General features: G+C 34.6%; 2 protein-coding genes across 2 annotated transcripts in view; one reads left to right on the top strand and one right to left on the bottom strand.

The window, feature by feature from the left end:
- The window catches only part of FBN2 (fibrillin 2), a 256,177-nt gene that overhangs the window by 86,699 nt on the left and 154,204 nt on the right, over window positions 1-15,274 (top strand). Inside the window, exon 7 of the mRNA XM_008068800.2 lies at window positions 2,078-2,203. Coding sequence (XP_008066991.1) covers window positions 2,078-2,203 — 126 coding nt within the window. The remainder of the gene's footprint in view (window positions 1-2,077; window positions 2,204-15,274) is intronic.
- The window catches only part of LOC110596604, a 161,182-nt gene that overhangs the window by 87,342 nt on the left and 58,566 nt on the right, over window positions 1-15,274 (bottom strand). The window lies entirely within an intron of this gene.

Below are 15,274 nucleotides of genomic sequence, written 5' to 3'. Positions count from 1 at the left end.
GAAGCTTTTCAGTTTAATGAGGTCCTATCTGTCTACCTTATCTCTTATGGCATGGATATCTGGGGTTTTGAACAGGAATTGGTTGCCTACTCAGATTTATCTGAGGGTGTCTCCCGCATTCTAAGATTCTTATAGTTTGAGGTTTTCCATTTAGGTCTTTGATCCCTTTAGAGAAGATTTCTTGTAGGCACCATAAAATCAGGTCTTGCTTTCTCAAAATAGCGTCTGACAATCTTAGCCATTTTAGTGAGATTCTTAAATAACACTTATATCATATAAATTATCAATTTTATTGAGTTTAAGTCATAGTTTACTATAGTGCATCTGTCTCCATCTATTCTTTGTTCTCTTTTCTTTTGCCTGCCTTTTTTAGATAATTGAATGTGCTCTTATATTGCATTTTGTCTTCATAATTTATTAATTATACCTCTGATATTTTTAGTACTTGTCTATGCATGTTTAATTCCTACAGTTTATTTTCAAATAATATTATGCCACTTCACTTATAATACAATATGTTTACAATAGTATTCTTCTATTTCCCTCTTTAATCTTTCATGATATTGTTGCTATACTTCTTATTTGTGTTATAACATCCAAAATACATCATTTTTCACAATTATCTTTAAGTTTATGGAAAAATATATTTTACATGTATTAATATATTTGCTGTTTTCACTGCATTTCACCTTTTGTACCAATTATGATTTTCATTTTTATTTTGTCCTAAGAACTTCCTTAGGCATTTATATTGGTTGCAAGTATAATTCAAGTCTTATGCATCCTCACCTTTTATTTGTCTGAAAAGCCTTTATTAAAGTTTCATGTCAGTCTTGATTTCTGTTTCTAAATGGAAGAAGTTAAAGAACAGTGTAAAAGATAAGGACAATAGTTGCAAAGCCTAAAACTGTTTTAACTTTAGAATAAACAGACAGCAGCCTTGAAATAACAATATTTAAGAGCTGTAAGTACATAACTTTCAGATTAAAAAAATCTAGTAAGTATGTCACTAGCCATTAGAGAAATGAAAACTTTAACTATAATTAATATTTTTTACAATTTTTAGGCCAAAGAAAATTAAAATATTGGAGAGTAATATCATGTGTTGACAGGAAAGAAAAAACACAGGAATCTTCATGAGCAGTAGAGATGTGTAGACTGCTGTGAAGACAGCTGCAAGCATTCTAAAGAACCACTGGACATTATTTATTCATATTAATTATATGTATAACTTATGGTCAAGTAATTCTGCTCTGGGTTTACGGAAAAGAAATAAAGAGTCTCCTTGAGTCCTCAAAGTCTCTAGTCATTCAACTCCACAAAGAGACGGTGGGGACAACCATTGTATTATTCACTGAAGTGGTGAGCTGTTAGAGATGAGTCAGGTACCCATTATCAGGAGAGTGAACATAGTAAGAAGCCTTCTACAGCCAGTTAAAGCAACAGATAGTCCACACAACAACTCAGATGGATCTTACAAACAGAATTGCAAAAGAAAAAAATTAAGAAACAAACTAAGATCTGTAACATAATACCATTTACATAAATTAAGCCAAGCTTTGTGGCTCTGCCTGTAATCCCAGCACTTTGGGAGGCCGAGGCGAGTGAATTGTCTGAGCCCACGGGTTCAAAATCAATCCCGTCAACTTGGCGAGACCTCATCTCTAAGGTAGGTAGGTAGATAAATAGATAAGATAGATTAAATAGATAGATAGATTAGATAGATAGATGATAGATAGATAGATAGATAGATAGATAGATAGATAGACAGACAGACAGACCAGGCGTGGTAGTGTGCACCTGTAGTTCTGGCTACTTGGAAGGCTGAGGCAGAAGGATCACCAGAGCCCAGCAGGTCGATGCTGGGATGGCCGTGAGCGTGCAACTGCACTCCAGCCTGGACGATAGAGTGAGACTCCAACTCAAAAAAACCCAAAATATAAATTTAAACATATGTATACAAATTTTACTCTTCTCACTTCATTATGAGAACAACTGAGTTTCTTCTGTATAGCAAAGAAATAGGTAAATAGATATTATGAGTAGTATTCATATCCCAAATGTTTTCTTCTTGCAGATGTTGATGAATGCCAGGCTATTCCAGGGATATGCCAGGGAGGAAACTGCATCAACACAGTAGGCTCTTTTGAGTGTAGATGCCCTGCTGGTCACAAGCAGAGTGAAACTACTCAGAAATGTGAAGGTGAGTGTCTCTACTTTGGGAAACAAGCGTAACTGTTGACTGTGAATCTAAGAAAAACTTTACTTCTGAAATTTTGAAGACTCCTGAACATAATTATAATTCTCTATTTTAATAAAAGTTTAGATATAACCCTAGAGTAGTTTTGTATTGATTTGTGTATTATAGCCTCAATAGGTTTGCTTTGGAAAGAACCAATGAGCACTTTGTATCTAGTTTGTTATTTCAGTTGCTATGTTGTAATGAGAATGAAAGTAATCCACCTACTTATACTTCTCCTTAATAAAGTAGTTTCCTATTTCAGTTATAAAATTAGATCAAAATTTAAAATAAGGTAGAGATAAAGAAATCCAAGTAAAATATAGTACTATGTGTAAAATAATACATTAGTAGTTGGTACCATGTTATATATTATAAAGTAAAATATTTTGATGGCTATACTGATTGTTGTTGCTGAAGTAGCTACCGCATTTTTGAAAAAGCATAACTGAGTCAGGAAGGATTTGGAAATTACCACCACAAATGTCCTTTAAAAGGATATCTTGCTTATATAAAGATATCCAAAAAACTAACTTTTCTGAAATATTAAATATGAATTGTGGTATTGAAATATAAGCATTCCTCAAATAAAACAAATTTACTTGTTATATTTATCTATGATCAAAACCTTTATTATTATAAAATTCAAGAAGCTTTTAAGTACATGTAGTCTCAATGATCATGAATATTTAGACTATGTTTTGATGCTTATAGCAGTTTTGAAATTTAATGTTTAGCTTTCAAGTTATTATATTATTTAAATAAATTTATTTCATCTAAAGTAGTTTTCTAAAGGCAATAAATCATAACTGTTTCATTTTGTGTGTTATAGTGTTATCAACTCAAATTAAGTCATTTGTTCTTTACCCTTGTAAAAGGCAGTATTTTGGGGTTTTTTTGTTACTTAGTTGTTAATAGTTGCATCCCTTAATGTAAAACATAAAATGGGAAGAGGCAAAATTTAAAGTTTAATTATTGAAGGCAAACAGCAATATGAATGATAATATTAGGTAAGAGGTAGGGTGTGGAAGCCTATGCTATTGTTTCTCCATCAGAAACCATAATCTCAGAAACTCATGGGACATGTATCATCATATTTTCCATTTGCCCTAGTTCATTCATAGTCCGTTCTAAATAGTCTTTATAGTTTTATACATGTAACATTATTGCAAGTTAATTTCATACTCCCTTTAAAAAGAAGGTAATAAAATGTAGTTGATGATTTTAAGGACCAAATAAATTATTTGTGAAACTGTATGTAAGAATGCCCAAGTATCTCATGCTACTTAAATACCATGTTGATAATCAAAGTCTGCCTATAGTGGAAAGGTTGAAAATAGTACTTGGAAGATGGAAAAAATTATCTGAATTGCCTGAATGAGTACAGGAATTGGACCAGAGGTCCAGGTATCTGCAGAAATTTGGGGTTATGCTGTTCTTTCTTTGCTACTTTTTGTATTCTTTCTCTTGACTTTTTTTGAGTTAATTCTGTTGCTTAAACTTTTGTCACTTATTTTTGCTTTTTACTCTTGGAAAAATATCCAAAATAGAGTACTTGGGAACAAAGACAGTATTTGATTATAAGTGAGAAGGCACAGCCACTGACTGATTATAGTGGTTGTGACATTTCTATTAAACATCAAACAATGTATTTCTTCTTAGTGAAAAATGGAATGAGGCTTTTCTACATTACATTTCCTCAAAACAACATACAGAGCCAAGCTCGAGACTGGAGAAAGACAGTACAACTCTTTATTCACCACTTGTCTCTGTTCTTTACGAAAGGGAGCTATTGACATCATGTAGGCACCACCCAGAGCCCTGAGTCCAGTTGTGTCTTTCCTTACTTCCTGCTCAGACAGCCAAATCTATTTAACCATTGCCCAGAAGGAATTATGTAATTTAATATTTGGGATTGGTGGGCAATAGCAGAACTGGAAGAGGTGGTGATCAGAATTTGAAATGTGAAGGTTTTATGAAGCCTCTACTTGGGTGTAAGACATATTTATTTAGATATATCTTGAAAGTGGATATCATTCATTTTCGTGGGTAATAATATTTATGTAGATGAGCAAGTAGTTTTATTTATATGACATTATTTAAAGTAATGGTTAGTATAATCTGTCTGGAAAAACTGTAAACTGTTGCTACACTTAGTGACAGGTGTTGAATTGTAGTCAGTTTAGGTGGGGTAGTGCCTATAAAAATATTGCCGTAAGTATAATGTTGCTGTAAATAAAAATATAAACATAGATAAGCCATTTTACTTTCTTATGTGAATTACAATGTGAATATAACATATACTAGTATTGGCAGATTAATTTTAAGGTGAAAGTTTTCTTATTTTCACAGTGTCACATTTCATATTTCTGTTCATACAACAATGAAATTCTCTAAAGAAACTTTTTTCAGTCTTTAAGTTACTGAATATGTTCAGAAATAAAAAAGTTAACTCCAACATTTTGGTCTGAACAATTAGAAAAATGGTGGTATCCTTACTAAGAAACTTTAGTTAGCTTATAATTTTTAATATAATTTTTTAAAAAATTTTAAATTGTAATATGGATATTTTGCATGTGTACTTGTTTGTTGACTGTCACACTCCAGCACTTGAATAAGAGCCTTGAGGACAGAGACTCTGACTTGTTTTGTGCCTAGAGCCTAGAACAGTTTCTGGTACATAGTAGGCTCCTAGCAAATATATGTTGATTAGTTAGTTGGGAGTAGGATGTATAACAAGCTAGTTTATTTGACTTGGGTTGAATGTCCAAAAAGAAGGTAAAATGTGGACCCAAGTTAAAACTGTATTTGAAAAGGGTCTGCTGGTCTTCATCAAGATAATATTCCTTCATCTGGCTGTTTTTCATTTTCTTAGTAATTGAATTTTGCTCTGGTTGCCATTGAGATACCAAGAGCATACACATTAAATGGAGTTTGGTGTTTTTATACCTTCTGTATCATTGCCCCTCTTTGGTCACCTACAGGTAATGCTTCTAACGTCAGGGACCTTTGCTTTCTATCTAACAGACAGAAATGTCTTCTGCTCATTCATTAGGATGTCCCTGTAACAGAAATATTATTCTGAAAGGCTACTTCTAGCAAAAAATTTAGTTTGAGCATATATAGTCCATACTAAGATTTTTTTTAATGTTGGGGGCAGCATTCATATTCTAATTTAACATTTGAATATATCCCGCAATATCTGTCATGCAAACTTATTATATTATTGGTCTGGTAGATTTGTCTATAACTCTTTTTTCCCTCATGTTCAAATATAGACTACTGCTTAAGCTGTAAATACATGTTTTCTTTCCCTCTTTTCCCTTCTTCTCCTCACACCCTCTTCCTATTTTCTGTCTCCTCCCATCTCCCTCTCCTTCCTCTCTCTCTCTTCCTCCCTCCCTCCCTCCCTCTTTCTATCTGTGTGTGTGTGTGTGTGTGTGAGAGAGAGAGAGAGAGAGAGAGAGAGAAAGAGAGAGAGAGAGAGAGAGAGAGAGAGAGAGATGGAGAATCTGTTGTTTTTCCTTTGGTCAGCTAAGGTCCTGCATTTCATAAAACCTCTCATGATACCCACTGAACTCCTGTCTTATTTCTTCTGGGCCAGTTTGGTTCCAAAATCTAATTTTCTAATTTTGTCATAAAGTAGATAAAATGATTCTTTGATGAAGTAAACTGTTTCTTCACATTCAAAGAGAAAGTTGTTTCAGTTACTGACTCCATACAAACATCCATTGATCTAAATGTCCATTTAATTTAAGTGAAGAAGGGAAGAAGAACACATCAATATAATGTGAAATGGCACATCAGAAGACAGCTCAGCATTTTTCATTTTGTAAAATAAAATATTTTAATTTGAATTTCATTTCACAAGTAGATGCCAGGTGTCCTTGCATGATCTCCCCTTCCAGACTATACCTTCCTTAACATTCCTTGAGCTGGTTATTCTTTCTTGGCTTTCATGGGAGGCAGGAAAAGAGCATCATTGTATTAGAAGGTTTTCCTTCAATGGCTCTTTATGTGTTGAAGAGTTGTTAGCGATTTGTTCTGAAGAATTTTCAGCTTTGTTCCATTAACACAACATTTTGCTGTTTGAGATTTGTAGCAACAAATATATTTATTTATGCTCATGAAACTCATAAAACTTGTTGGCACAGTCTCCTTTGCTGCTTTTCCAACTCTGCTTTAATAAACCATGGAAAATAATCTTTCTATACTAAACTGAAAAGTACTTGCTATTACATTACAAAAAGTATGTTAATTTTAAAATAAAAAATAAATTGTTAACTTTCTCTAGGGGAAAACTACACATTAAAATGGAGAGTGATATAAGGGGATTTGAAACAGCTAAGACATTTTAGGTCATATATTTGTGAACCATGAAAATGATAATCATTTAAATCTTTTAAAAAGAAACTTACTATAGTTAAAACATACATATTCCCTCTCTCCCGAATAAGAAAGCCAAGGCTGCTCAACTCAAAGCTACTTTCTGCCTCCAAGACAACTAATTCCTTGGTCACTTATCACATTGTATTTTAACTATTTTTCTTGCCCGACTCTGCCAGCAGACTATATGTACCTTAATAACATATTAATAGGAGCTGATATTAATTGAGCACTTAATTGTATTCTAGACAATACTTGAACCTCTTTATACAGGTTATCTCGTTAAATCAACACAACAGATCTGTGAAGTTGGTTGCTATCATTATCCTACTTTACAGATGCAAAAACTGAGAAACAGAAAGGCCAAGTAACTTTCTCAAGGTTATATAGGTAAGAAACAGAGGAGCCAGAATTCTAACCTGCTAGATTCACTCCAGAGCTTTTGTTCTTAGCCGGTGCTACTCAGCAAACAAAGGTGCATGACCAGACAGCACACATCCCAACCCAGGACTGCACTGATGGGAAACTGTAGACAGCAGTAGCAATAGGAGTGTGATTCTCCCTTTACGCATTGAATTTTGTGGCAGTACCCTGAGATATCTAGCAAGGCCAGAATTAGCCAGTGTAGTGATTCTGGCACTAACTGCAGAGATTGTAAACAGCATGATTGGAAAAGGCATTGTCTCTCTGCCCTGATATAATAAAGGCTGAAAATATACAGAACCTTGACCTTCAGTCCTGTTTCTTCAATTCAGCCTTCGTGGTTGGGATAACTTTCCCTTTGTCAGGGATTACAGATGTATGACCTGGCAGTTCACTGATTCTAACCCAGATCTGCCCTCTACCCAGACTGATCAATGTAAGCACTTAGTTGTAGCCGGTTTCCATGGACCTTTTTGAGGGGTTAGCCTGCAAGGCCTAATTCTTGATAAAGTAAACTTTTCTCTCTGAAGTAGTCTCTGCTGCTTCTCCAGCTGATGTATTAGATATTCAGTTAATGGATTTTTGTTATATTTTCTGTTCACTCAGTTGAAATTAAAATGTATTCTGTACCACTGTGACTTTAGAATTGTGCTTGCAGGTCTAGGAAAACAGGAGTAATGGTAAGGAAGTGGAACTAAACTAATTCCATCTTTGTTTATAGAAGGGAGTCAATAGCAATAGTCTAAAGAAATAGTTTTAAAATAGTCAAGTGTACTTTACCATGCCTATGGAAAAATAGAAGCAAATGTTTTTGTTTAAAAGAAGACTAGAGATTAAGCCATTCTAGCTATTAAAGCATGTTAAAATACTGAAATATTTAAATTACCATGGTACTAGCATATAAATAGCACAATGAAACATATAAGTAGTTCCAGTAAAATAACTCAAATATATGTCATTTAAGTCAATAGGAAAAAGATTGAGTATAAATGATGCTGAGATGACAGGGTATTGTTTGAAAAAATAAATTTGAGTTTATATGTCACATAGTATACAGAGATAAATCTTAAATGAGTTAAAGATATAAATATTAACAAAAGAAACTGGTTTTTAAAATAATCAGGGTAATTTTTGTACAGTCATAGATAGGAGAAAGCATGTTTCAGTGTGTTGCCCACCTGAAAGCTATAGAGGAATAGACTTGAATCGAGCTACATGAAACAAAATAAATTGCATGACAATAAAAAAAACCAATTACAGCCGGGCTCGGAGGCTCAGCCTGTAATCCTGCGCCTTTGGAAGGCTGAGGTGAGTGGATTGCCTGAGCCCGCGGGTTCGAGACCCGCCAGGGCAGCAAGACCTCATCTCTACAATAAATCAAAAAATCAGCCGGGCGTGGTAGCGCATGCCTGTAATTCTAGCTACTTGGAAGGCTGAGGCGGAAGGATCGCTGGAGCCCAGCAGGTGGAGGCTGCGGTGGCCGGGAGCGGCCACTGCACTCCAGTCTGGGCAACCGAGTGAGACTCCAACTCAAAAAAAAAAAAACAAACAATTACTAGAAAGAACAAAAGATAAATATGAAACTGGGAAAAACATTTGCAACTCGTAACATAGATAAAGACAAATTTTTCTAATATGTAAGGAGATTCTTCAAATCATTATGAAAACATCCAATAAAAATGATCAAGGTTATGAACTGACTATTGACAGCAAGGAAAATACCAGTGACTAAAAATATGTTTATCCTTACTTAGGATAAGAAAGTGCAAAATAAAACTGAGTTTTTTGGGGTTTTTTAACCTGTAAAATTTAATAAAATAAAAATACTAATGGCAAACTGTATTGGTAAGGATGTTGGAGAATAGACCCTCTCATAAATTCCTGATAAGAGTATAAAATTTCTCCGTAAGGAGGATAACTTAGAAATACCTATCAAAATTACAAATGCATTTACCATTTAATCTGTCAATTTTAATTCTAAGAAGTTATCCTATCTATACTCGTGATCAAGAAGTGATGAGATTAATAAGGTTATTCTTTCTGTCTTTTTTATAATAGCAAAATATAGTAAGCGACATAGCCAGGATAGTAGACTGATTAAATTATAAAACATGCACATAGTAGAAAAGTGTCCTTAAAAAGATTGTGGACACTATATCACCATGTTTATGTTTAAGGTATATTTGCTGTATGACAAAAGTAAATAGTAAAACACTTTCATTAAAAAAGTGTGTGTGAGCCGGACTCCGTGGCTCAGCCTGTAATCCCGTGCCTTTGGGAGACTGAGGTGAGTGGATTGCCTGAGCCCACGGGTTTGAGACCTGCCTGGGCAGCGAGACCTCATCTCTACAATAAATCAAAAAATCAGCCGGGCGTGGTAGCGCACGCCTGTAGTTCCAGCTACTTGGAAGGCTGAGGCAGAAGGATCGCCAGAGCCCAGCAGGTCGAGGCTGCGGTGGCCGGGAGCGGCCACTGCACTCCAGTCTGGACGACAGAGTGAGACTCCAACTCAAAGAAAAAAAAAAAAAAAAGTGTGTGTGTTTTCTTGTTTATGCATAAAACGTGTCCATGGAAGGACTAGAATATCGTTGTCATTGGATCTCCTCAGGAGTGAAAATTGGCTGGCTTGAAAAAAGAAATGGAACAGAGATTTCACATCGAGTGGCCTAAGTCTTTGACTTTGAACTACGTGAATGTACTACCTATATAAAAAATTAAAAACAGAAATTAGGTACAGGGAGAATGAGGAGAACCATTTATTTGTCACTTTTTGGTTAAACTCTGAACGAATTCCTGTCTAGAACTCTTGTCTGCCTCGTGGTAAGTCTGGAAAAGTGCATACAAACCTGTTAGAGCCTCTGTGATAGGGCGTTGCAAGCTTTATCCCCTAGAACATGAAGTACATCCATGGCATATTACACGCTGTCAAGCAGACAATAAACGTTCTTCTCATGCTTATCAAATATGGAATGCAAATATGGCACCTGAGCAGAATTTTATTTAATCGTAAACAATTACTTTTATAAATCATTGGAAGTTTAAGAGTGCCAAATGAAATGTGTTTGACATTAATGTCCCTCTCATTAATTACTCTCAAGAGAAAAACTTCATTAAAATATATTTAGTGACTTGAAGTAGAAGTAAATTAGACATTAAAGGACAGATCAAAGATGATAATTACAATGAAGATGATTATATTTTGCTTTTCGAAAAAATACAAGTAATATTTTAAAAAGTGCATGCAGTAATCATATTGTGAAGAAAAAGTTGTTCTTAAATCGTCTTTAGACAAATAGCTAGTAAAATTTAGTCACCAACTGCAGATGGGCTGCATGACCTACTGAAGTTAGTACTTTAAAAACAGAAAAACAGAGAATGATTTCTTTTTCTACTTTATGATGTTTTCATTTATTTCAGTATTTCTTCTTTCTATCTATCTATCTATCTATCTATCTATCTATCTATCTATCTATCTATCTATCTAGAGTACTTTCTCTATAGTGCTCCCACCTCAGGTACATATAAAATTACATTAATCATAATACTTTATTTGTGACAGAATCTCATTATTGTTGACCTATATCCTGCTTTTGTTTAGTTATTTTAAGTAATATAAGCATTCATTAAACCACCAAAAACAAAAGCTGGAACCATGACAATAACCCACATCTACCTATGGTGCTATCTCACCCCTTATTTGGCTTACTTGCATCACTTTATATAGGGATTCCACATTTTTAAATAGTTTTATTACAGCTATAGATATTCCATTTTGTCATCATTGTTGCAGTTTTTTAAACTTGATGAAAAAGTTTTAATGTTGTATGGAACTCACTTTTTTCACTTCATCTTGTAATGCTATGCTTCATCTATATAATTGTATGCTACTCTAGCTCATTCATTAGAATAGGATTTAATAATACATTATGTGGCTGTATCGTAGTGTGTTCGTCCATGTTCCCACTGATGGGCATTTATTTCCTGATTTTTTTCTGTTGTGAATAGTAGTCAGCATATCATCAGCCATATATTACCCTGTGCAGTGTTGTACCAGGTATCTCTTTCAAGGGAAAGCCCACTGTTACCACTGTTACGTTTACCTTTGTTTGACATATACAGAGCTACAGTCTGGATCCAAGGTCATTTTGGCTTTCCAAAGGGATATTTATCCACTTTTGATCTCTTCATTGCCGAAAGGTGACTCATTCACATTTCTATCATGAGAGACCTCTTTGTAAACCGCTTAGGTCACAACAACACTAGCATGGTAGAGCCTTGTTTTGGCTCACTCTTGCTTGGAGAAAAAAAGAACTTGATATTCCCTGCAGTGGGGGAACTCTCCCCTCATCCAGGCCTGTGTGTTGCTCAGTCCTCCCTCCAGTTTGGTGGATTGCTAAGGGATTCTATCCTGGCTCAAAAGGCTGACTTGATCTTCTGGATTAATCTTTATGTTTTTTCCATGAGGTACAGAGCTCATTATTCAGAGTAAGAAATCTTACAGGAGAAGCAAAGATAACGCAAATGTTTTCATATCTTTTCATAGCTTCCCCCCTCCTTTTCCCTAAATTGAGCTACTGGCTTTGAGAATCAAAGCTGTTTCAACTTGCCATGTTTTCCTGTATGGTGCTAAGCAAAAATTACTTCTATAAAATAGACAATTACTTGTAATTAGATTAACTGACAGTAAAAGTTCTTTGCACTAATAGGAATCTGCTTTTCTAACGCATTAATTTATGTTGGGAGGCAGAGCATTGAGTAGTTTATGAATTTTATGCAAATTAATTCGGATAATGTATACTAAGAATTAAAATCAAAAATGAAAATCTGAAGCATTTATGATTTTATAAACCATTTAGCAAGGACATAGTAGCCGTGGTGTTTTTAGGCTGATTTTAAGAATCTCCCTCTGTGCCTCATAAATAGAAGTGTCACATCCAAGAAAGTGGGGAAAAGTGATAGGAATTCTAGAGGGGCAGCCAAACAGCAGCCCAGAGTTGACAAAGAAGGCAAAAAATCTTATCGCCTCCTAGAATATTTACCAGAAGTTACATATAAGCTCTTTTATCTCCCCACAAAAGGTTTCCACTAGTAACACACCTGTGTTAAGCAATTTGGACAGCACCTTGACAGTATTGGTCAACTAACAGCAATATTTCATGGGTACTGAAGTGACATCATTTCCTTAATTTAAACCTAAACAAAGCAGTTTATATGGAAAGTTGAACACATTGTTTTCTGTGAAAGCCTAGACAAGAAAGAGTTCTTTATTTGAGACACAGTAAAATCATAGTTACAAACATGAAGTCTGAAAAAATATATATTCCACAAGAGCAAGAAAATTATTCATCAAAAGATCATCCATAGTATGTGGAGAAAGGATTTGATACAGATTGTAAATTTAGATCAAAATTGGAAAATTCAGATCTCATTATAACTGTCTTTTATAACAAGTTTATTTTCAAATGTTTTTATCCCAATAAAAATAGGAAAATTATAGGGAGAAATGGCAATTTAAGTTTTCAGTGAAATTCAGAAAATAAGAGTGGGGAGGAAAGAGAGTATACTGGCCAATTTGGGATTCACATGTCAGGATCTGTGTTCCAACTGCACCCTGTAAAAACTGTCATCTCGAGCAAATCAATGCCTGCAACTTTACAATGGGACTAATAATGGTCTTTTCTGTTTAAGGTTTTTATGCATAATATATAAGATAAAATATTTGGCACTTGGGGTCTTTGTAAAGACAGTACAGGTTAACACAAACCAATTGTAATAGAATTCTGATATCATTTCAGTTACAACTTTTAGTACAGTTTCCGATATGTAAGCTCTTTTAAAAGTTAACAAAAAGATCAAAATAACAAAATTGATCTACTGGAGCATATATACACCTAGTCTGATGGAAATATTCACAGGCAATGAAATGGCCCCAAATCCATCATGATGATGAGGGAATGTGGAGTGAGGGATTTAAGATTATCCATTAATTCCTGTTTTTACTCCCCTGTCCCAGATCCACCAAAAGTACAGCAATGGACCTTTGACAACCAGAGGACTTGATTTATTTAGCATAAGACAGTGGTCAGGAAATTTCACTTTGGTGGATTCAAGATTTTCCCAAATGTTAGGAATCAATGTTGTTTCCCCTGTGCCATTGCATGTTTAAATTCTTTTTTAAAAACATGAATAAAAGCATGGTAAAGTAATTCATATTCTTACAGTTCAATTTCTGCTGAAGATCACTGGAAACATTGAGAGCCTCCAAGACATCTCTTTTAGAGACATAACATTAGGTGTGTGTTAATGATAGAAAAAACCTATTCTACCCTGGAATGAAAGGCTCAGATGAACGGTTTGAACTTTGCTATTAGGGAAAAAAGTCATGAACTGAAATGTACCTCCACTTTGCTTACTAAATAATTACTCACTAAATTTTAATTTTGCTTAATACATAATTGCTGTTTCATCGTAGAATTGAAAAAAAACCAATAATGTAGTCCAAAATAAATTGCTTGTTTTTCAGTATTCATATATATGGTTTTTGTTGACCAAAAAAAGAAAGAAGGGTGGGGAGGAGAGGAAAAAGACAGAGACAGAAACTATGTCACAAATTACCATGGCTCATTGCCTACTCTAAAGAAATATCCTGCTGTAGGCAAGTAAAAATGTAGCAAAACGTGAAATATAATTCCAAGATCTAGGACTGCATTACTTACCAGTGCTGTCACTTGCTGACTGTGTGTGCATGTGTGTGTCTGTGTGTGCATTTTAATTCACAACTAGGAATTGAAAAATGTGTGAAGGACTGTAGAAAATATTTATGGGCAGCTAATTTATTTTCTATGCATCTTTAGGATTATACTATGGCAATAATATGTTGCTTGAATTATCTTTCTCTCTTAGTCTCAGGCTAAGGATCTCTCCTTATCTTAATGCAGTCTTTTCATATTTTGGTATAAAGTGTTTCTCATTCATTCTTTGCCTTTACTCGATTTTTGTTCACATTTTTATTATCATTATTATTATTTTGTGTCGGCATCTCACTCTGTTGTCCAGGCTGGAGTGCAGTCACACACTCACAGCTATCGCAGTCTTGACTTTCTGGGTTCAGGAGGTCATTCTGCCTCAGCCTTCCAAGTAGCTGGAACTACAAGCCACCACATCCGGCTAATTTTTGATTTATTGTAGAGATGAGGTCTTACCAAGTTGCCCAGGATATTCTCAAACCCCTAGGCTCAGGCAGTCCTTTCACCTCCACCTCCCAAAGTGCTGGGATTACAGGTGTAAGCCACCACGCCCAGTCTAGTTATATCTTAAGGATGATGTGATATGAAAGATTTTGAAAATTTTAGCTATAGTCGCCTGCTATATTGGTCACAAATTTAGGTCATTGGTTTCTCCATGTGCTTGTAGTTGTTTTACTTACTTCCAGAAGATAGCTTTTTAAATAGCTTTTATTTCAGAAGACACAAAATCAAATACATAAATTTATAGTACAATAAATTTTATTGTAATGTCATACAGATGTTCAATTCGTTACTATGTTTTTATGTAAGATTTGGTTTTCCTAGATGGCTGTGGTTTCATATTTTACATGTTAGTGTGTCTTTTTCAATTTAATTATGAAAACTATTTGAGGTATACTTTTGTCCTAATCTAGTAGCAGCACACATAGGACAAATGAAGGGCTAGGTTGCAGGTTTGTGTTGTCTAACCTAGCTAAAATTCTGGTGACTGGCAGAAGAGAATCTGTGCAATATTTTCCATTAGCTGTATGCTATCATATTAAATTTAGTGAGGCTTGATCTAACTAACTAGAACTGATGCTAATCTGAAGCATAAACATATTTTTCAGCTATAGGTTTCATCTTCCAAATTCTTGGAAATGCTACCAGGCCTTTGTGACTATAAATCAAAACTTCTCAATTCCCGTTAGTGATAGCATACCACAATAGTTCTGTCATATAGTAGTAAAACAGCTTTTTGTTTTGTTCATATCTATATTAAGGATTATAGTAAAGACCTCTTATGTAAAAAAAATCAGTATTAAGTATTGATGGTGTTGGTGGTTTTTTTTAAAGGCTTGTGAAAGAGAAGATCATAAAAATTATATATCCCTTAGTGTTTCAGTTTAACTTAAAACTTGTATGTTGATCCTTATTTTCCAGTCCTCTGATAGAGGAAGCAAGCCTTCTTTTAGAGAGTGATTTCCCAAATAATATCCTG

Source organism: Carlito syrichta, unplaced genomic scaffold (genome assembly GCF_000164805.1).
Source record: "Carlito syrichta isolate Samal-C Ts95f unplaced genomic scaffold, Tarsius_syrichta-2.0.1 Scaffold311525, whole genome shotgun sequence".
Lineage (NCBI taxonomy): Eukaryota > Metazoa > Chordata > Mammalia > Primates > Tarsiidae > Carlito > Carlito syrichta.
Note: the sequence above shows the minus strand (reverse complement) of the source record. Positions and strands in the feature narration are given on the sequence as shown.